General features: G+C 47.8%; 1 protein-coding gene across 1 annotated transcript in view; it reads right to left on the bottom strand.

Annotated features, from left to right (window-relative positions):
- SPSB4 (splA/ryanodine receptor domain and SOCS box containing 4) overlaps positions 1–17,779 on the bottom strand; it is a 79,322-nt gene extending 61,543 nt beyond the window's left edge. The window contains exons 1-2 of the mRNA XM_077756656.1: positions 17,236–17,779; positions 1,114–1,960 (exon numbers count right to left, since the gene is read on the bottom strand). Of these exons, the coding sequence (XP_077612782.1) occupies positions 1,114–1,807 (694 nt within the window). The 5' untranslated portion in view covers positions 1,808–1,960; positions 17,236–17,779. The remainder of the gene's footprint in view (positions 1–1,113; positions 1,961–17,235) is intronic.
- Between the last annotated feature and the right edge of the window lie 6,009 nt (positions 17,780–23,788).

Below are 23,788 nucleotides of genomic sequence, written 5' to 3'. Positions count from 1 at the left end.
CCCAGGTAGACCCTGGTTCTCTGTAGCTCTGCTCTTCAGTTTTGTCATTGCTGAAATGGGGGCAATTATATCTCTCATTTGAAATGAATAAACTGGACTCTTGGCGTTAAGCACCTGCCTCTGTGAGCTTTGTCAGGGGTATGGCCGGAAGTCTATTTGAATAAGGCGTATATGAGCCCACAAGTGGAGATTCAGCTGGTGGCCATAGATGCCTCTTTCCAGAGGCCACCCTACCTCAGAGTGACTCCCTCCTAAAAACATAACCATTTTTTGTCGCCATGATTTTGAAGCTGCCTCGCAGCACGATGGTGCACGTGAAATGACAGGAGGCCTTCAAGCTGCCAGGGATCAAGCCCGGCAGCCTGGGGGCTTGCCTGCAGCCTCCCAGGGTGTTTTATTTGCCCATGTGGCATTTTCAGCTGCTGCCCACTTCTAAAAATTGGGATCTTTCACACAAATCTAGATTTCTGGGTCTTGGAAAAATGAAGAGATTCTACAACGTTTGGCTCTCATTTCCAGGAAGCAATAATCAAATAGCAATGAGGGGCAGCTGCCTCCTTGTCACCAGGAAGAGCTGGGAATGGAGTGTTCAGTCTCTGCCTTCAGCTGGTGGTCAATACATAATAGTCGTTAGTATCATTACTTATTATACTTATCATAGTATTAACTCAGAGCGTATGGCATTCAAGTGCAGGGACTCTGTCTTCCACTGTCACTCTCCTCCTGTGTGAGCCTGAGGCCCGGCACAGAGGAGATATCATTTTACATATGCGTTATACAGACAGCAAGATTCATGATTTGTATCCACACAGGAAGCCGTTATTAGGTACCTGTCACTGTTCTAAGCACCTCACGTACATTATTAGCATATTTGGTCCTCACAACAACCCTGCCCAAGATTACTTGTGCCACTTTTGCAGGTGGGAAAACTGAGGCACAGCCCAAGATCACCAAGCCAGTAAAGGAGAGTCCCAGAGTCCATGTCCTCCACACGCCAAGGTTATCCCAAGTGGCTGTGGAGGGTGGGGCCTCCCCTGCTTCTTGCCACCCTCCCCAACTCGACCAGTGACAGCCAGCGCCTGAAATCCCCCGCCACCCTCACTCTGCACTTACGGTCAAGGCCGTTGATGTAGCGCATGGTGACTTCGCAGTGGCCCCACACCGCACTCACCACCGGGTACAGCTTCTTGCCCTTGAGGCCGCGGAAGGCCACGCCCAGATACTGGCCGTCCACCACGAAGCTGAGCGTGCCCTCGTCCATGTCCAGCACCACGAGCAGCGAGTCCGGCAGCGCGAAGGCCTCCTCGGGCCCCAGGAAGGCGGGGTAGGCCACTCCCGGCCTGTTCTTGCCGTCGTGGTAGAGGCGGCTGCGGCCCAGGTCCCAGCCCCACGACTCGGCGTCACTGCCCACCAGGGCCGTGTAGCCCACGGAGTGCAGAGGGGCTCGAGCCGTGGCCACACCCACTACGGCGTGCGTGCCACGCTGCCGTGCCGGCCAGTTGATCTGCCAGGCGTGCAGGCCCCGGGCGTGGCCCACCTTGCCGCGGATGCCGTCGGTGCTCTGGGCCACCGGGTGCCGGTGGAAGGTGAGCCGGTCGTCATCCTTGACGAAGACATTGAGCGAGCGGTCCTCGGGGTTCCACGCGTGCCGCAGTTGCACGGCCGGCCCTGCCGCGGGCATGTCCAACAGCTGGTCGAGCCGTGCCGGCCGCCCCGGCTCCGCTCCCTGGAGCTCCCGCTTGGCCGGCCGCAGCGCCGGCTCTCGCACCTCCACCGACTTGAGGCTCCCCGAGAGCTTCTGGCCCATGGCTCACTGCCGGGCGGGGGCCGCTGCAGGCCACCGCTACCTCGTGGGAGCTTCCGCTCCCCACCGCCAGGGATGGGCCACCGGGCTGGGTACCAGGCTTCTGGACCGTACACCTCCGCAGCCTCTCCCGGGCTGGGGCAGGGGCCCAAGCTCCTGGAAGGAAGCAAAGGGCACGGGTTACAATAGCAGCATCGACAGCCATTTATGCCCAGGGGCTGCATTAATAATAACCTGAACATGGACACAGAACAACCATCTGAGGATGGGGTGGGGTCTCCGTGGGAAGGTGAGTGGGAGCCAGGGGGAAGGAGGGAGTTAGTGTCCAGGCTCTGGAGCCAGAAAAATCTGCATCCAAATCCCTGTCTCCATCTCTAAGCTGTGTGACCGAAGACCCTTAGCCTCTCGGAGACTGCAGTTTCCTCATCTGCAAAATGGGGATAAATAGCACCCTCTGGGTAGTGTGGTGATCTGAGAGACAATAATATAAAGGGCTAAGCCTGAGACTCTATGGCTCTGTCCTCTCTGGCTCTATCCTCTGGGCATGCCACAAGCACCCCTTCCCTTCGGATGGGCATGCTCTTTCTTTGGGCACATAAACACCATTAACAGCACTGACCCCGGACAACCTCCTCTGAGGCAGGATCCTGGTTTTCAGCGAGGAGGACTTGGCCACCATCTCTAGGAGGCCAGCCAGAGCCCAGAGTGCTTGAGCTCCGTGGACAAGCCCTGGGTATGAGGAAAGATGGAGAGGTGAGCCCTGTAGCCAGGCCGGAGCAGAGGCTGCTGGGCTCAGAACGACTTCCCCTGAGACAGACCAAGAGGCAGGCGTTCTTCATGCCCTGCTCCACCTGGCCACAACCTCCCACCCAAACAGCGGCTCACTCGCAGCCACAGTCCAGAGAAGGAAAGAAGCTTGCTGCCACACAGCACAGCAAGTATAGTATGGATTCCTGCCGAACTCTCCTATTTTATTCTCAACTCCCATCTTCTTTTTTTTCTATTTGCAGACCCTAACTTCAGCACATGCCAGCCCTATCCGGAGAGCTCTGGCTAATGTTTAATCTGGGGGAAACCAGAGCACGTAAAACTTTGCAACACTAGACAGGCCTAAGATAGCAGAATACAGTTACTTCTTTTCATATCCCAAATCACCTAAAATAAAGGAGAAAGAGAAATGTAAATTTTATCTTCAGCAAAACTAGAACACATTTGTAACCCAAACCACAACTTATAAGGAAAGACTGCCAAGAACAGTAGAGGGCTGCCAAAAGCAGTGAAGATCAAATGGGGGTGAGAAAACACCTACAGAAAACACCTGTGGCTGCAGATCTCGGCTAAGCTGGCAGAGCCAACCAGTAGCTGGCACTCTCTGATGGAAAAAACCAATGGTTCCTAAACAGAACAGTGGGAACAGGGTATGCGGTCTGGCCTCGGGAGCTGCCTCGGACACCCTGAGGGCAGAGGAGGGCAGGGCTAGCAAGCCAATCACAGGCCTGCCATGGTCACAGGAAGCAGTGTGTTGGTGAGGCCGAGTGGGGGCCTGAACTGGTGGAAGCCCATGGCTACAGATCTCTGCTACCTGGGTAGAAGCAAGGCCAAAAGAAATCACAGTCTTGGGAACAAAATTACCATGAACCGGAGAGCAATCCTGCTCTCCTAAAATACTTCCTGGCATCTCCTCTCTGCATAAATCCACTGCAAAATGTTGATCTAGAGGAATAAGTACACGATGTAGTCAAAGATGCTTACAGGAGAAATAAAGGAGGAAAAGAACAACAAAAAAATGGCAAACCAAGAAAATTCACCAGAAGAACGCTGCCACAAAGCATAAAAAAATTGTGACTAAATTTGTAAACTAATTTTGTGATCACTTATTGCAGAAGGGAGACAACTAGCATGGTCTTAAAAAAAAAAGATAAAATACGTCTAACATAGTTATAAAGGCAACTTCTAGAAGAACTAAAAATAAAGTGAAAAGCTTCCAATTTGTCAGGAAGAACACAACACAAAATAAAACCGACCGTACACTGAAAGATTTTGCTGTAAGAAGCAAAAGAAGTCATAACACAAAGACATAAAATATGATAGTAAAACTAAGCCTGAAATACTAGCTGTGTTAATGAGTGGCCATAGTAAAATACAGAAAAAAAAAAAATTCTAAGATTGGAAAATAAGACAAAACTCCCAACCATATGCTACATACAAGAGACATCTCCAGGGGCACCTGGGTGGCTTAGTCGGTTAAGTGTCCGACTTCAGCTCAGATCATGATCTCACAACTCGTGAGTTCGAGCCCAGAGTCGGGCTCTGTACTGACAGCTCAGAGCCTGGAGTGTGCTTCAGACTGTGTCTCTGTCTCTCTGCGCCTCCCCTGCTAATGCTCTGTCTCTGTCTCTTTTTCTCTCAAAAATAAATAAACATTTAAAAAATTTTTAAAAAAGAGACATCTCCAAACAAAGAGATGCAACAATATTAAAGATCTAACATACCAAATAATAGCACCAAAATTCAGAGCAAAAGCTACAGAAAAAACAAGAACAAACAGATACACAGGAGAGGCAGGTGACTTTAATGTACCCTTTTAAGCTTATGACAGATCAGTTAACCAAATTAAGTAAAGACATAAAAAATAAAATTTGCATAATTAATAAGGCAGGGTTACATATCAAACATTTCCCATTTATCAGGCCACAAGTTAGCCTTACCAAAAAAGCAGAGATAATACAAAATCTATTAGCATAAAAGAAAAACTAAAAATTAATCCCAAAAATATAATATAGAACCCTACCATGCGGGTATTTTAAAAAACTCTTTTTTTCCCTAAAGTTTATTTATTTTGAGAGAGACAGAGCATGCAAGCATGAGTGGGGGAGAGGCAGAAAGGAGAGAGAGAGAGAGAATCTCAAGCAGGTTCCACACTGTCAGAGCAGAGCCCAATGCAGGGCTTGAACCCATGAACTGTGGGATCATGACCTGAGCCAAAACCAAAAGTTTAACTGACTGAGCCAACCAGGTGCCCCTAAAAACTCTCTTCTAAACAACTCAAATCAGGAAATAAATCTATATAGAATTTGCAGAATATATAGAGAGTAAGAATAAAAAAACACATTCCATATTTTAGAACCTGTGGGATCCTACTAATGAGTGCTCAGAAGAAATCATGGCTGGCGTACTTATACTAGTAAGTATAAAAAAATGAAAATACATGAATTAAGCATAAGGAAATAGAAATATAATAGAACTAATATGGGAACTAGTTCTTTGGGGGAAAAATACCACAAAAACAAAAGCAATACAACACAAAACCTATCTAATGCAATCATTTAATCTACCATATTATATTATCTATTATACGGTTAATAATTATTAGATCATTATTATGCTGATAGGATGTAATGAAATGATAAAACACGATGTAATGAAATAGTACTTTATGGTCTTCTTCCACAAAACCTCAGTCTAATCATGACAAAAACATAGGACAGATTCCAAGGGGGCCATCCAACAAAATACCTGACCAATACTCTTCAACAGTGTGAGGGCCACTAAAGACAAGGAACATTTGGGGCACCTGAGTGGCTCAGTCAGTTATGCGCCCAACACTTGATTTTGGCTCAGGCCATGATCTCATGGTTTGTGGTTTGGATCCCCATGTTGGGCTCTGCTCTGACAGTGCAGAGGCTTCTTAGGAGTCTCTCTCTCTCTCCCTCTCTCTCTGCCCCTCCCCTGCTCTCATATTTGAGGGCACACACTCGCTCTCTCTTTCAAAAATAAATAAGTAAATAAAATTTAAAAAAGAAAAAGGAACATCTGAGAAACTATCACAGCCAAGAGGAGCCTACCTAAAGAGATGTAACAACTAAATTTAATATGGTGTCTTGGAACAGAGAAATGATAGTAGGTGAAAATAAAGGAAGTCTGAATAAAGCATAGTCTCTAGTTAACAATGTATCAGGGTGCCTGGGTGGTTCAGTCCGTTAAGCTTCCGGCTTCAGCTCAGGTCATGATCTTGCAGTTTGTGAGTTCGAGTCCCACATAGGGCTCTGTGCTTACAGCTCAGAGCCTGGAGCCTGCTTCAGATTCTGTGTCTGCCCCTCCCATGCTCATGCTCTGTCTCTCTCTGTCAATAATAAATAAACATTAAAAATGTAGAAAACAAACCAGTGTATCAATATTGGTTCATTAGCTGTGATAAATGCACCATACTAATGTAAAATGTTAATAGGGAAAACTGGGTGTGAGTATATGGGAACTCTACATATTTTCTATGTAGTTTTCTATAAATCTAAAGCTATTTTAAAAACTAAAGTCTGTTAATTAGAAAACATTAAACCAAGTTCCAAGTTCTAGAAAATTTTAAAAATGCACAAAACTAAAAATCACCACCTATCTCATTAACCAGATGAAACATTGTTAGCATTTTGATGATTTCATTTTATCTTTTTTTTTAAGATTTATAAAATATTACTGAATTTTATTTTTAAAAATTGGCATCATGGGCCTTTATTCAGGTTATTTCACCTAAAATTAAATAATTAACATTTTCATGTATTGTTAACCACACTTTAAATGCAGGATTTCAATGACTAAAATAAAGAAACAATAAAACATATAAACCATTTAAGCTAATCATGTAAAGGGTGGGGAGAAGACACAAATATAAGAAATGAAAAGGTTGGGGGGGGGCGCCTGAGTGGCTCAGTCAGTTAAGTGTCCAGCTTCGGCTCAGGTCATGATCTCCTGGTTCATGAGTTCAAGCCCCACATCAGGCTCTGTGCTGACAGCTTGGAGCCTGGAGGCTATTTCAGACTCTGTGTCTCCTTCTCTCTCTGCCCCTCCCCTACTCACACTCTGTCTCTCTCTCTCAAAAATAAATAGAACATTTAAAAATTATAAAAAAGAAAAAGAAAAAAGAAATGAAAATAGAAAATGACCAAACAGCAAAGCAAAAAGCACTCATAAAAGAAGTTAGACTTGCTTATTGTTTTAATAGGGGAAAATACTTATGACACATATTGCAAATATATGACAAACTACTACAAATTGGTAAGAGAAGACCAACCCACATACAGAATGTGAAAGATACAACAAATAATTCACACAAAAAGAAAAACAAATGGCTCCTTTGAAAAGATGTTCTGTCAAATGCATAATAAAGACAAAAAGGTTAGGGGGCACCTGGGAGGCTCAGTCCATTAAACCTTGGACTCTTGATTTCCTCTCAGGTCACGATCTCACGGTTTGTGGGTTCAAAGCCCCAGTGGGGAGCTCTGCATTGACAGCATGGCGCCCATCTGGGATTCTCTCTCTCTTCTGTCTCTGTCCCTCTCCTACTTGCTCTCTCTCAAAAATAAACAAACATTTAAACAAAAGAAAGAGAAACAAATTGGAACTACAGTGAAATGCCATTTTGTTCATCAGATTAGCAAAGCTCAAAAAGTTGGATAAGACCTTCCTGGAGAAGCAGATAGGCTCACAAGTTGCTTAAGTGAAGGTGAAACGGTGTGACCTCAGGATGGAAATACACATACCCTTTGACCTAGCAATTCCACTTCCAGTATTTATTCAGTATTAAATATGCAGAACTATGTACATACATATAATACATCAGACACATATAATATATACTATATATAATGTATATATCAAATATTTTATTTATATGTAATGCATTGCAACATCACTTGCAGGAAAATATTGGGAAAGAAACAAAACTAAAGACAGGCTAAATAAATTATGGTAAATCCATGCAATGGAATACTATGCAACTGGAGAAAAGAACATACTGATGATGAAGTCAAACCAAGTTCAAAAACTCATGTGAGGTGTGCCGCCATTTCTGTGGATGGTAGGGGAAGAGTCAAAGGGAAGAGGCAGGGGAGTGAGGAGGGGGTGGGGTATCGAACCCAAAGGGCCCAAACGGAAATGAGGACCAGTCGTGTCTACCAGAAAACTGGACACTGTAGTTCAGTGAGCAAGACAACTTGCTTTTTTTCTCTATTCACCTTCGAGCTTCACGCAACCTTCATTCACCCCTTGAGCCTCAACCAGATTAGGAGAAGTAAGCACGATAATGTGTGCGAGGTGCAGGGTGTGTGTGGGGACTCAGTTAATAGAACTGACACTCATCCAGGGCTGTCTTTGTGTCTGTACCGTCTGCCCTGAAGCAACTGACTGTGAGGGGGTTGGAATCCGCCATTTTTCTAATTCACTTAAAGGCATCTTACAGTCCCATTCTAATAGACCAGGAAACTGAGGTGCCAAGAGGAAGCAGCCTGACCGAAGTGAATGGCTAAAGGACAGCAGAGCTCTTCCCATCCTGAACCCAAAGTCCCCATGTGCTCCTCTGTGCTTTCTCCAATACTGACCTTAAGTATCTGCATCCACTCTGTGCCAGGTGGCATGACAGCCGCTTCACAGGAACTGTAAGGCATCCGCCCCTTTATTCAAATGAGGAACCAGGCTCAGAGAGGTTCCTAGCAAGTGACAGGACTGAGAGCGACCCTGGGCCATGGTAGGACAAGCCCGAGCTCTCCCATTTTCCTCCACGCTGTTAAGAACAAGGCAGAGGCCTGTCATCAGGGCTGCGTGGCCCACACAGGGCATGTCTAAGGGAAACTGCTTTATCCTCATAGACAAGCTGGCCAACTTTGGAGTTGTTGCTGTTGAAGAAACACCTTTAATGTGTCTGAAAGCAACAGCCAAACCACATCCCCAGAGGAGACCCGCACTGGGTCACTGAGGGCAAGAGCTCTCCTTCCCAGTCTTAGGGTCTCGAGGCCTCTGCTCCAACAGTGGCAGGTGGGTATCCCATAGGCTGCCCACACTGGGGGTGAGACGTATAACAGATGGCCCCTTTGCTGCTGCCCCCAAGGCAGGACCCATGCAGAGTGTTCATGTCCACTAACTAGTGACTGCGCCTTATCATGAAGGGCCGGCTTTGAATGCCGGCTGACCACTGGGCCTTGGGCAAGGACATAAGCTCTCTGAGACTCACCTGAAAAGTACTGCTAACTCTGTGCTAACCTTGCCTGCCTTTGCAAGGCTGTCTGGAACGGCACAGGGCACCCAGGAGGTACCCAGTAAATGATAAGTGCTCCTTTAAACTGTGTTCTCTGACATGGCCATTTCAGCACCTGAATACATCTTTTTTTTTTTAATGTTTTTTATTTATTTCTGATAGAGAGAGAGAGAGAGAGAGAGACAGCATGAGCAGGGGAGGGTCAGGGAGAGAAGGAGACATAGAATCTGAAACAGGCTCCAGACTCCGAGCTAGCTGTCAGCACAGATCCAGACACGGGGCTTGAACCCACAAACCGTGAGATCATGACCTGAGCCGAAGTCGGATGCTTAACCGACTGAGCCACCAAGGCGCCCCTTGGCACCTGAATGCATCCTAAAGAAATGGCCATGGGTGTGCACTAGGATTCAGCAACAGAGCAAAGGGCAGAGTGGTTCATAGCAGCAAAGAATGGAGATCAGTGCAAATGCTCAACACTAGGGGACTATGTGTTCACTTCTAGCTCAGACCCTGGTCTGCAGTGGGGGGCCTACTCTGTCCTCACCTTCCCTGCACCCAAGAAGACCCACTGCCTCTACAGTCTTCACCCCAGGGAAGTTCTAGCTCCTGCAGTCTCCTGCAACTGGTGAGTGAATAACAAATAAAAGAGGGGCTAAGTAATTTGGTTTTAGTCCCATGGAACTTGTCAAGGGCGATGGTCAGGATCAGAATCGAGGGATAGAATGACCAGCGGACAACAGGCTCGAGGCCAGAGCTGGGAGAAAGGAAGTTAGTAACGCAGGTCCCAACTCCTAAACCAGGGCCACAGGTCAGTCTTCAGGTCTTTGTCCAGGTGGGCGGAGCCCCTAGTCCCTCCTTCCTCAGCTCCCCAGTCCTGCCTGAGAGCTCCACCTTCTCCAGGAAGCCTGCCCTGATCCACCAGGCCTTCAGGGACCTGCCCAGCACCTCTGTCCACCCAGAGCCGGCCTGGTCTCTTTAGTCCTGCTGATCTGCTTTTTTTTCTCTAGGGGTGTTCCCCTGAGGACAGGAATCTTTCACCTGTACTTCTCTGCTCCCCCCCATGCACAGACACAGGCACCATGCTGTAAAGACAGGGCAGAGCCCATGTGTGCGTGTGGAGAGGGGACACTGAGCTTCAGGGAGGTCTCATTTCTGGTTTTCAGAGGATGCAGCCAGGAGATGGGGACGTGGGGCCTAGTTCTGCCACTAACACTGTCATCGCCTCTGATCACCTGACTCTTGTCTATATCCAGTCTGCCCCTTTGTTAGATACTGCTGTGCACGCTTCCTGCCCTAGTCCTCATTTATTCATTCAACAAACACCTGGAGGATAGCTGTCACGTGCCAGGCTCTGTGCTGCTGAGAGCTAGAGACAGAGCAGTGGCCAGGTCAGGCTCAGTCCCTGCCTTCTCCCTTCAGCCAGAAGGCGTGGGTGCTTGTCACCTTTCTTGTCTCCACCACAGGACGTGGCACTGGGCCAGGCACACAGGAGATACAACAAAGTCCAACTTCCTGATAGGAATAATAACATCGTCTCTCAACCCAGTAAGCAGAGGGCATGCTGAACAATGCTTAATGGTCCCTCTTTTACATTTCTCCCCAAACCAAACTTAATTTCTTAGTCTACGCTTAGATGGGGATGCTTAATGACATTATCTGGAAGGGTCCGCACTGGGGCTTCAATGATGACTGAGCAAGAAAACAAAAACCCAAATTGCCAATTGCCCTCTCCAGGACCCTGGTGGGTGCTGGAATCCGACAGAGAAACGAGGAGATGTGAAGTGTGGCGGTTGCACCGCTTAAGGAGCCTCGGCGGTTTGCAAACTGTGACACGCAGTCTTCAGAGGCACGGGACCAGAAATCCCATTCTTGGAGGCCAGTCCGGCCAGGCTCACCCAGGCATAGGGTTTGCTGCAGGAATTGGTAATGACTGGGTGAGCCGCCCTCCTCTCAGTGCGGCCTTTGGCTTCAGACTTAGGGGTTGGTACGGATTTCATTTCTTCGTGTAACCGACAGTGATGCTGCTTCCCTGGGGATCTGAGGATAGAGGAACATATAAAACCAGACCACTTCCCTCTAGGGAGAGCTCACACCAAAGGGGTCACACTCAGCGACAGGTCTGAATAATGACAAGGACTATATAAAAAAACGAACAACAGTGCAATTTGATACCATTTGAATTCCTTTAATAGATGGCATATTGCTTTAAAATATATACTCCAGCATTTGTAAAATGCAAAGCGAATTTAATCATGTCCTTGCTTACAATCTTCCACAGCAGGATAAAGTGCGGACCCCTAACCCTAACCTCCCAAAGTGCTCCCCTGGCCCATCATCCTCTGCAAACACCTTCACCGCATCCCTACCAACCTGCCAGAATTTCCCAACGGGCACACGTAAGCCCACACATTTCCTGTCCCGACACGCTGCTGCCTTCATCCCTTCCCTCTCCCTGCACAACCTCACAGGCACACAGGTGGGTAATTCAGCTCGGGTGTCAACACTTCCGGGAAGCCTCCTTCCCTGCTCGCAGAGCTCTGATACTCATCTCCACCAGACTTATCACAGGAGGCTGTGACTCTCCTTATCTGCCTTCCCAAGACCAGCTAGGAAACAACTCGAGAGCAGGGATGGGTCCCTTCACTGCGGTCCCGAGGACTCTCTATGGCCCTGGCTCAGAGCAAGGGCTAGGTGAATGTCTACACAAGGCACAAGCCTGAGCAAATGAGTAAAAGAACCTCCACCAAGGCATGAGCTGGAAGTACAGAGCTCCGTGAGCTCAGGCAATTTATTTCCATCTTCATTCTGTAGTGTTTGCCTCTGTACAACGGAGCCAAGGATATCTACCTGAACCTGGTTTGACGGGGATGTTTTTAAGATTTTCTTAATACAAATAGTAAGTAGAGGGGCTGCTTCATTCCAAGACGCTCATTCAGAATGAAACCCCAGATGAGGAATGAACTAAAGAACCCTCAAGATTTTATCCATGGATGCCCATTATCTTTCTCCCTCTATACGCATGCAGGGAGCTCACACTACCAGTGGCTGGGCAAGTCTTTTCTTCCCCAGAGCTCACAAAGAGAGCCATCTGTCCGGTTCCAGGTGGACCCGTCTCACGCCTGTCTTCCTAGAGTGTGAATCAGTGAGGCTTTCCCCAGCCTCTCCTTCTTCTGGGGTTTCCATGGGAATCCTCCCACGCGTGACTGAGCCGGGGGCCCCCAAGGCAGAAGCTCAGGCTGTCAGCCAGCAAGGAGAGCAAAGGACGGGATGAAGGAGGTTGCTGGGTGGAGACCCAGGCGGCCTGCTCTGCAAGGTCATTTGAAAGAGACACACCTCTGAGGCTGCGGAGGCCAGAGGCCCTGATACACAAGCAGCCTGGGCAGGCCTGGTCACCCTGCAGTGGCTCCCACACCCAGAGGGCAGCCCCAGACACATTCAGGTTGTTCTGAGGGGCAGCTGGCCTCTGTGAGGCCCAGTGTGGCTCGGGCTAGAACAGAGCTGGGCCACAGGGGCTGGGGGAACGTGCTTCACTTTGGGACCCTCTTAGGGAAAATTCTATGAGGAAAACACAATAACCTTCATGTCCAGCCCCTCAATTATCTCCCAAGCTGAACTTTGCCCATTTGGTTTAACTGGTTGTGGGAAAACACAGGATGCCTGAAAGAAAATCAAAGCTATTCATGCCTCAGGCTTGATTGAGGAGATCATGATAGGCACCTGCTGGGATTTCTGAAGGTCCTTCTGTTAAGCCTGAGGTCTCTGGGAGCATTTTTGAGATACCAGTGAGCAGAGGAGAGGAAAGGCACTGGTGAGGAAATGTGAAAACAGGGAGGCCAGAGGGCGGTTGTGAACAGAGAGAGAAGATGGGGTGGGGGGGGCATGTGAGAGGGAGCCCCTGGCCCCAGGAATCTATGTAACTTAACTGATCTACTAGTACATGGCTGAGAGGGGAGCCATCTCTGTGGTCTGATTAACCAGAATAACCTTGGCTCCCTCCTAGAGAAAGCAGAGCTCCATGTTCACCATCAATGACATTTCACAGTGCTACGCCAGGTAGGTGACGTTGGAGCTGCTCTGGGCCTCTCCTTCTGTGCACACATGGAGGTATAGAGCACACGGCAGCTTCCTGCCACCTCGCCTGCCCCATAAACCATGGGGTAACCCCTAGGTCACATATTCCATTTCTGCTCCTCTCTCTCTCCTTTCCGGCCTCTGCAGTTTCTTCCAAACTGGGTATCCGGCCCTGCCTTCTCTCCTCATCACCAGAACCCTCTTCCGGGAAGCCTCTGCCCACCAGATTAGGTGCTCCTTCAAACAGCCTTGTAAAGCCAGCTGGTCTCTTTCTACCACAAGCCTCATCTAGGGGGCTTGCTCACCTTCTCGGGATATCAGACATCTGGGGACGAGAAGACACAACAGTATATGTCCAGGGCTGAACCTCAGCCTCTTCCCTCTCCAGCATACCAGGTTCTTCTCTGTACACGCCCCCGTTTCTGCCATGGAGTCCCCATCTCTCTCCTTTAATGACTCCGGCTCTCCCTCAGCTCAGCTATTGCCTGGATTACTTCAACGATCTCCTAATGGGGCTCCTGAACTCCAGTCGGTGTCCCCTAAACCCACATCCACATTGCCAAGGGATAAATCTGATCACGCCACCACCCACCTTCTCATTCACATCTCCACGTGGCTTCTTGGGGGGAAGCTGCACCCCGTGGCTTGGCACAACAGTCCCCACGACCTGCTCCTGCTGATTTCTCCCACCCCGCCTCCCAGCACGGCCTAGCTCAGAGTGGCCACGCCAGAGCCCCCCAAGCACCGCATTTTGTCCGTACCTTGGTGTCCTAGGAGCCTTCCCACTTTCCCTTGCCTGGCTGATTACTCCCCCCAAGCAGGCTGGGCAGCCTCCCTGCCAGCCCTCCATCTCTGTGCATCCTCATCTTTGCAGTCTTCTGTACTGCGAGCCGCATTTCTCGCTGGCAAAGCCAGCACCCAACTCTCCTCTACCTCTTGCCAGCATCCAGCCAGCACCTGCTCCCTCTGGCGAGGCTAGAAAGTACTTGTTGGGCTGAAGACGGAATATCCACTCCACATCTCCCGTATCATTTGCATTGGAAGCAACACACACTTTTCTTCAAAATTAAACTACACATTAAAAAATAAGGTACACACTTTAAATGGGGATTAAGTTCTAAATTCAATATGTGAAGCAAAAAGCACATGCAGTCAACACCGGCCTGGAAAGGCCCACAAGGCTCAAGACACTTGATTTGGCTTTACCATCCTCTTCCCCAAAGGGTTCATCAGAGACACCAGGTTTTCCCACAGCCTCCAAACAGATCCTTATTTCTTGAGCTAAGCAGCAGCAGATGAACTAGTTGACTTATTTAGGAACCATGTTTTATTAAAAATGTGTTGATATTTTTATGTATTTTTTGCTGTTGATCTTCTTTAACCAAACACATATGGTTATGTTCACATAAATTAAGTGCACACATTTACGTACTAATTTTTTTAAATGACTATGAGGCAGAAACTCCTGCCTGGTAACTTCACCCCGGGTCCCACCACCTGCCTGATTTTCCACGCAGAATGGCCTGTGCTAGCCAGGGAGCTGCCTGAGACCCTCCGTTCTGAAAACAACAGAGAAGGGACCTTTCAAGAACCTGGCTGTGTGACAACAGGCCAGGCAACTCGGAGAATTAAGTAGCCCCTGTCTGGTGAGTTGAACTAGGTCTCTTCACAGATGGATGAGGAACTCTGTACTGGCGCAGGCCTGGGCCACTTCCTGGGAGAGGAGTGACGCCCCCCAAGGACAGGCCTGCCCAAGTGAGGAGAAGGAGCCAATGTGAAGAAAAGCAAAGAGAAAAAGTAGTCTAGGAGGGGGAACAGCAAATGAAGTCCTTCCACTGTTGCAGCAAAACCAGAAAGGCCCAGAGCAGAGGGCAATTCAGGAAGAAAATGATGACCAAAAGGAGGAAGGGGCAGTAACCAGACCTGGAAGTCCCTGGTGGTGACCAGATCCTACTGCGTGGCAGCTTTGAGGAGTCTCTAAGATAGAGAGGACTTTAATTTATTTAAAATTTAAGAGAGGTTTCTGATAAATGCTTATTACTACTATCTGCGGAAGTGAAAAAAAATATAAATCTTATTGTAGTGCTTTTTTTTTTTTTTTTTAAATAAAGATAGAAAGAGCACAGGCAGGGGAGAGGGGCAGAGAGAGAATCTTAATCAGGCTCTATGCTCAGCATGGAGTTCAACTCAAGGCTCAATCTCACCACCCTGGGATCATGACCGGAGCTGAAATCAAGAATTGGTAGCCCAGCCAACCAAGCCTCCCCAGGGTCCCTAGCTTACTGCAGTTTTAACTTACATTCTTATTGAGGGAGGGAGAGCATCTTGTCATATGTTTAAGTATTACTTCACTTTCAATTTGCGTGTGTGGACTGTTTATGGTCTTTATCCAATTTTGGTCTTTTGCTTATTGATTTGAGGAACATTTTACATATTAAAGAGATAGCCCTTTGTGATAGGAGTAATAATTCTCCCCCTGGTTTGACTTTTGACTATTTATGGTGCTTCCTTTCCCATGCAGAGTTTCTTTTTATATAATTGAATTTATCAGTCTTTGAAATAAAATAGAAACAGCAACTGAAGAGATATTTGAGTGGGGTGGCCAGCAAGTTGAATTTTGTTTGCTGTTTACCAAAGGTGGCTTAGATTCCTCTTATTACTACTTTTTAAGGATGTTTTAGAAATTGAATCAGAGGGTGTGTTTCAGAAGAATATGCCCTTGTGTAAAGCTTGCTTAGATCATGCTACTGACACTTTGTCTTTCTGCAAACTCCAGTAATCTGCAGAGCTTTAAAAACAAATGAAGGTTTTAGGGGATGAGGAGAGGTTCCTCCATCAGCCTGAGTGACAAGCTGCAGGATAGGGCCGGAAGACAGAGGTGAGAAGGTGGGGAAACAGAGATGGAAGAAACTGAGAGAGATTTAGTGCATTGATCTCTTCTTATGCTGCGGTGGCCAGCCGGGAAGAGGGTGGGCAGAGCCTGGATTCTCCTTTTAATAGCGTTTCCCTGAGTCTCAGGCATAACATTTCACGTCTTCCGGATTTAGGCTCATCGGATTTCGGGGAGGGCAGAAGGTGGGTGGAAAGATGGGGGCTCAGATTCCTAGAGAGGAGAGAACTCCTTTCTTCGACACCCCCCCCCCCAACAGCCCCCGGAGGAGGATAGGGCAGACGAAGAAAATAAACTGGGAGAGATTAGAGTACTTGCCCAAGGTCACACGGAGGGCTGAAGGTGGAGGCGGAATTCGAACTCTAACCTGACTCCAGAGCCCAGACTCTCCACCTCTTCGTGACAGCGGTACAAAACAGCCCTCCTCTCCATGCCAGTCCGCAATAGTCCACGGTCGGCCATTAGGGAGGCTGGAGCGGCCACTTTCTCAGCTTATCCCACCAGAGAGAGGTCCTGGTCTCCGTGTCCCCTCCTGGCTCAGAGCCCGTGGCGCGTCCTGCGCTGCCCGGGCAGACACATTTGCCGCGCGCCAGGCTCTGGCCTCCTCCCTCCTTCCCAGACCCCACCTCCTACCCTCGTCCGACTCGCTGAGCTCGCGACCCCCTCCCTTCCTGAGCATCACCAAGTTTGTCTCCAAGCAAGGCCAGAAACTGGCCCCGCTGCTCGGGCCAGGCGACTAGCCTCTCTATCCCAGGGTCTAGAGTAAACGAGAACAGCCACCACTTCATCACAGCCTACTGCGTGCCAGGCCCTTAATTTCTGCCTCTCCGAATCCCCTGCCCCCCACCCCCACCCCCAGAATTTATTCAGTCCCCGTTATATAGACGAGGGAGCTGCTACAGCTCCAGAAAGTTGTGACACGCTTGGGCTCACACCGCTAATAATAATGTAGCTAGCATTTGACTGAGCACTTCCTATGTGCCAGGCACAGGTCTACGGACGTTACAAGCACCACCTCGTAGATCCTACCAATACTCCTATAAAATAGGTACCATGATCATCCCCATCCTACGGATGAGGAAACTGAGGTTTGGCAGCTTGCCCAAGGTCACCCAGACGGTGAATGACGGATCTTGGACCCAAACCCAGGCAGGCTGACTCGGGGGACAGTTTTTCGTTCTGTCTCCATTACACAGAGAAGCAGCCGACTTCGAACCTACGGTAAGAGGGGCCAGCCCCAAACGCCTCAAGGCTGCGCGCAAAACCAGACCAGCTGGGACTGCCACAGCCTGCAGAGAGGAATTCCCGGGAACCCGGATAGGACCCGTGCCAGGAGCTCCCGCTGTGGTGAGTGCCGGCCCGCACGAGGTCCGCGCTGCCAGATCTTGGCTCCGGGGCTCCCGCGCGCCCAAGGGCGCCCCTCACCAGAAGCTGGACAATACTCACCATAAAAGAGAGGGCGAGCGCCTGCCGGGAGGAATCGCCAGCGCTGGCAGGTCCTGCACTCCCTGAAGAGGCGTCTGCCGCCGCCGCCCACTCAGGGGCGCCCGAGCAACCTCGAAGATGCCGGCTGGCTCCCCAGGGCCAGGGGCGCGTCTTCACGGCCGGTGCCCAGCAGCAGCGCCCCCTCTGCCCGGCAGGGTGGCCTGGAGTTGGAGCGTTCTTGGGGAAGTTGGCGCTCGGGCGAGGCGGGAGAGCGGGAGAGGTCGGGTGGGAGTGGGGCAGTGCCTTCCTGCGCGGATCCCGGGGACGCGCCAAGGCCCGCGCTCTAGCCGTTCCGAAGCTCCGCGCCTGACCCGGAGGGCGGCGAGTCCCGAGCTCAGGGATCACGGGCCGCGCCTCGGCCGCTGGCCCCTGGCGCGCCCTGCGTCTTCCCTGGCACCCTGGGCGCACGTCTCGGTAGTTGGAGCTGGGGTCCGGGCCCAGGCTGCGGTGCGCTCATCGCCCTCCCCAGGGGCTGGGCGCCTTTGTGCGCGGGGCGCGCCGGCCGCCGCGGCCAGCTCTGGATGCTGCAGCCGCCGCCGCCTCCCCCTCCTCCTCCGCCGCCGCCCGCTCCCCGCCTTCCCGGCCGGCCCGGAGGCTGCAGCTGAAAGCCGATCCGGCTGAGCTCATCCCTGAAGGCCACTAATCCAATAGCCGCGGAAGGCGCGGCCGCCGGGAACGCCCCTTCCCCCACCATCCCGCGCCCCGGCCTGTCCCAGCCCGGGCCGCTGCCGGCGCCGCCACCTTCCCGAGGCCACCAGCTGGCGGGAGAGGGAAGTGGAGCCCGCGCCCGCGCCCCTGTGCCGAGTCGGCGCGGTCGCCATTCACCCGCCGGCTCACCCGCGCACTCCCTCACTCCCGCACTCATTCATGTGCACGGGTCCTCCCCCATTCATTGAAGCGCGCGGGAAGCTCCAGGGTGGGTGCCCCTGAGAGGGAGGAGACACCCACGGTCACTCGGCAGCTTTGGTGTCTCCACCCAACGCACGTGGGAAGTAGCAGCCAGGAAATGAGGATGGTTGAATAGCCTCTTCCTCAGACACGTGTCCACACTTTATTTTTAAAGAGCAGGCTTCAATTCGTCTTTTAAATTCCAATTTCACACTGCACCTGCTTCGCGGAGCCTTCCCCACCCACCGAGGCTCAGGGAAGTGGGTCTCTCTGCTCTGCCGGTTACTAGAGATGATGGTGGGCAGCTTCATCGCCAGCCTGAGCTGAGATAAGGAAGAGGGCTTGGCCAGATCGGAGGCCGAGGGGGTGCTTCCTTGGGGAAATTGAAAGTTCCTGGTCTGGGTGTCCTCATCTCTGCTCCCAGAGTTGACTTCAGTTCCATTCCACAATCGTCTGGTCTGATCCCAATTCTCTCTGTGCCAGACACCAAAGAGCCTAAATGCAGCACGCGCCCATTTCATCAAGAACATAGACAGATAAAGACAATTCAAACCAGTGAGGAAAATGTTTTGATGGAGATTCTGGGGCTCCTTTCCTGGGCTGGGAAGTGCAGTCTGGGAATGTTTCCTGGTGAAGGTGGTTAAGCCAATTAGCTCCTGGGGGCAAGGGACAGGATGATCACCTGGCTAGGTACACACCCCAGCACAGAGCCTATAGCATGACTGGTATCTGAGCAGAAGGTGGGAAGACGAACCTGGAGGGACAGACAGTGGTTAGGCTGCTTGAGGGCAGCCTACTCACTTCTACTGCACACGCAGCCAGGGCTGTCGTCCTAAGATCAGTGTCCTGGTACTTTCCCTTCTTAAAGTCAGTGCTCTCCCTTCCGGGTACGCCACGGCCTACCTGATGCTTTCCCACTTCTTAGCTGAGGCTAGTTCCTGAGCTCCAGTCTAACTTTTCTGCAACTTTGCTCTGGACGATACAGCTCTGAAACCCTCTCAGCAGCTCTAGCAAGTTGAGTTCTCTCTCCCTGACACACGTCTTTGCACATGCTGACCTCTCTCCCTGATATAGCCTGACCCCAGTTAACTCTGATTCACCCTCAGCTCTCTGCCTGTATGCCAGTCATCTTCTCCAGGGAGTCTTCCTGACACCTACATTTATTTATGTGTTTATTCACAATATAATACACCCATGAGCCCACTATCCAAACCCAGGCTCCTACAGTTCCCTGTGTGCTCCTTTCCTAGCACATCTTTTGCCTTTGCAAAAACAAAAACAAAAAACAAACACAAACACAAACAAAAAAAAAGAACAAAAACACTATGTTGATTGTTGAAAGTGACATACATACACATATACAGGCACTTGAAAAAAAGTTATATGTATATGTCTAAACATTATCTGTTTAGTTTTATATACTTGTTTTGTGAAATTTATTAATGCTATACTGTATCTTGTTTTCTAGGACTGGCCATTTGGACTCAACAAGGTTCATCCACATTGATGCATGCAACGGCAGTCCCTTCATTTCCATGGCTTATCATAGTTCATTGGGTGGACAAACACAATGTTAAACCATTCTTGACACTTGTTAAAGACAGTAAGGAAGACTGTTCAAAGGGAGCTACTTCAGTAGGGTTTTGTTGTAGGGGAAAGAGATTAGGCTCAACTCAATACAAGGACAAGTGGGAATTTATAGCCAAGGAACTGGGTGGGAGTCAGTGGATAGAAAATGATTAAGAGCACACATCAGGGGTGATGAGGATCCTTGCTACACCAACCCAACAGGGTTCTTGCTGAAGGCAGACTTGGTTGAGGGATGAGGAATTTGTTCAGATACCGAGGGTGGTCAGAGACCAGAGTGGGAGATTTTTGTTAAACTGACTTAGCAAAATTCATTTTTCTCTCTTCTTTTTCTTCTTCTTTTTTTAATGCATATACTACCTTGATTGCTAAACTGTGTCAGCCCAACTGTATAGTTAACCATAATTCAGAGTCTGTGAAAAGAGTGTCTCAGTTTAGAAGTTTAACTCTACGCTTGAACAAAGATAGGACTTTTTCAATCAAATGGATTCTCAGCACCAATAATTTCTACTAGTTTCAAAGCATCTTTTTTTAAAAAAGTGTTTTTTTAATAACTCATTTAAGGGACTATGCTACATCTACCACATTCCATTAATACATTTAATTTTTTGGGGGCTCAATAACATGATTCCTACAGAGCACAATCCAATATATCTAATGATGAGCCTTTTCAGGAACCCAGATATGACCTAAAGTACTATTTGATATTATCAGTCTATGTGTTCTACATGCGTAAAAATATACATATTATTTATTTTAATTACTAAATATTGTTCAATGTAGAGAATATGGAAAGATATATGCTCATACACTGAGAATATGATGGTAGATTTAATGTTAAAAGTAGTAAAATAGAGGGGCTCCTGGGTGGTTCAGTCAGTTAGGTATACAACTCTTGAACTCAGATCTTGATCTCAGGGGTGTGATTTCAAGCCCCATGTTGGGTGTGAAACCTACTTAAAAAAAAAAAAGAAAAGAGAAAGTAGTAACATAGAACATGAGCACTGTCCTTGTTTATAACTATGGATGGGAATTTACTTTCTTTTCCTCTTTTTTACCTGTTAGCCATTTCTTTCTCCCCCACCCACCTCTGACAACCACCAGTCTATTCTCTATATCTATAAACTTGGTTTATTTTTTTAGATTCCACATATAAAAAATCATAGAGTATTTGTCTTTTTTTTAATTTATTTCACTTAGCCCTCAACATCCATCCATGTTGTCACAAATGGCAAAATTTCATTTTTTATAGCTTAATAATATCCCATTGTATATATACACCAAATAATGTTGCAGTGAACATAGGGTACAGATATCTTGAGTTACTGTTTCCATTTTCTTCAGATAAATATCCAGAATTGGAATTCCTGAATCATGTGGTAGTCCTATTTTTTTAATTTTTTGAGGAACCTCCATACTCTTTTCCATCCTGGCTACCCCAATTTATATTCCCACCAACATGTATAAGGGTTTTCTTTTCTCCACATCCTTGCCAATACTTACTATCTCTTTTCTTTAAAAAAAAAAAAATGTTTATTTATTGGGGCATCTGAGTGGCTCAGTCAGCTGAGTGTTTGACTTCAGCTCAGGTCATGATCTCGCTGCTCCTGAATTGAAGCCCCAGGTCAGTCTCTGTGCTGAAGGCTTGGAGCCTGGAGCCTGCTTCAGATTCTGTGTCTGTCTCTCTGCCCCTACCCGGCTTGCACTCTCTCTCTCTCTCTCAAACATAAAATTTTTAAAATGTTTGTTTATTTTGAAAGAGAGAGAGAGAGAGAGAGCAGGGAAGGGGCAGAGTGAGTGAGAGAGAGAGAGAGAGAGAGAGAGAGAGAGAGAGAGAATTTCAAGCAGGCTCCACACTGTCAGAACAGAGCCTGACATGGGGCTCGAACTGATGAACCATGAGATCATGACCTGAGCTGAAATTAAGAGTTGAACGCTTAGGGGCGCCTGGGTGGCTTAGTCGGTTGAGCGTCCGACTTTCGCTTGGGTCATGATCTCGCAGTTCGTGGGTTCAAGCCCCGCGTCGGGCTCTGTGCTGNCTCCCCCAAAAAAAAAAAAAAAAAAATTAAAAAAAAAAAAAAAAAAGAGTTGAACGCTTAACCAACTGAGCCACCCAGGTGCCCTTCTTGCCTTTTTTATAATAGATATTCTAACAAATGTGAGGTGATATCTCACTATGATTTTGATTTGCATTTTCCTGATGACTAGTGGTGTTGAGCATTTTTTCATATTATTGGCATCTGTTTGTCATCTTTGGGAAAATGTCTATCCAGATCTGCTTTTTTTTAATTTTTAAAATTTTTACTTTTTAACTTCTGCTTATTTTTTTAATAGAATTGGTGGGGGGTTTTTTTATTTTCTTGCCAGGCTTTGCAAATATTTTCTACCACTCTGTAGGTTGCCTTTTCATTTGGTTGATGGTTTCCTTTCCTGTACAGAAGTTTTTTAGTATGATGTAGTACCATTTATTTCTTTTTCTTACTTTTTTTTTTTTTTTTGAGAGCAAGAGATGAGATGGGTGGCAGAGGGAGAGGGATAGAGAGAATCTTAGGCAGGCTCCACACACAGCACAGAGCCTGACATGGGGCTCAATCTCACAACTGTGAGATCATGACCTGCACCAAAATCAAGAGCTGGGCACTTAACTGACTGAGCCACTCAGGCACACCTGTTGCTTTTTGCTTTTGATGTCAGAGTCAGAAAATCGTCACCAAGGTCTATGTCAAGAAGCTTACTGCCTATATTTTCTTCTAGGAATTTAATGGTTGCACGTCGCACATTCAAGTCTCAATCCACTTTGAGTGATTGTTTAAGTATACTGTAAGATAGTGGTCAGGTTTCATTCTATCACATGTGGCTGTCTAGTTTTCCCAATACCATTTATTAAAGAGACAGTCCTTTCCCTATTGTATATTTTTGGCTCCTTTGTTATAAATTAATTGACAATGTGTACATGGGTTTACTTCTTGGCTCTCTATTGTGTTCTATTGATCTATGTGTCTGTTTTTATGCCAATAACTGTACTGTTTTAATTACTATAGCTTTGTAACATAGTTTGAAATCAGGGAGTGTGATGCCTCCAGCTTTGTTCTTCTTTCTCAAGATTGCTTTGGCTATTCAGGGTCTTTTGTGGTTCCATACATACTTTAGGATCATTTGTTCTATTTCTGTGAAAAATGCTATTGGATTTTTGGTTGGGATTGCATTAAATCTGTAGATTGCTTTGGACATTTTAACATTAATTTTTCCAATCCACGAGCACAGAGATCTTCCCATTTATTTGTGTCTTCTTCAATTTCCTTCATTAATGTCTTATAGTTTTCAATATACAAGTCTTTCATATCTTTGGTTACATTTGTTCCTAGGTATTTTATTCTTTTTGATGCACTTATAAATGGGATTTTCTTAATTTCACTAATAGTGTATCGGTATACGGAAATGCAACAGATTTCTCTATATTGTTTTGTATCCTGCAACTGTATTGACTTTGCTTATTAGTTCTAACAGTGTTTTGGTGGAGTCTTTAGGGTTCTATATGATATGTCATCTGCCAATAGTGATAGTTTTACTTCTTTTCTAATGAGTTCCTTTCCTTCCTTCCTTCCTTCCTTTCTTCCTTCCTTCCTCCTTCCTTCCTCCTTTCTTTCTTTCTTTCTTTCTTTCTTTCTTTCCTCCTTCCTTCCCCTCCCTCCATCCTTTCCTTCCTTCCTTTCTTTCCTTTCATTTTTTGCCTCATTGCTGTAGCTAGTACTTCCAATACTATGTTGAATAAAAGTGGCAAGAGTGGGGCACCTGGGTGGCTCAGTTAAACACCCGACTCTTGACTTCAGCTCAGGTCATGATCTCACAGTTCACGAGTTCAGGCCCTACGTCGAGTTCTGCGCTGACAGTATGGAGCCTGCTTGGGATTCTCTGTTGCCCTCCCTCTCTGCTCCTCCCCTGCTCACTCTCTATCTCTCTCTCTCAAAATAAATAAACATTTTTTTTAAGTGGGAAGAGTGGGCATTCTTGTCTTTTTCCTTATCTTAGAGGAAAGACT

Source organism: Crocuta crocuta, unplaced genomic scaffold (assembly GCF_008692635.1).
Source record: "Crocuta crocuta isolate KB4526 unplaced genomic scaffold, BGI_CrCroc_1.0 scaffold337, whole genome shotgun sequence".
In the NCBI taxonomy this organism is placed as follows: domain Eukaryota; kingdom Metazoa; phylum Chordata; class Mammalia; order Carnivora; family Hyaenidae; genus Crocuta; species Crocuta crocuta.
The sequence above is the reverse complement of the archived record's forward strand: the minus strand, read 5'-3'. Positions and strand labels throughout refer to the sequence as shown.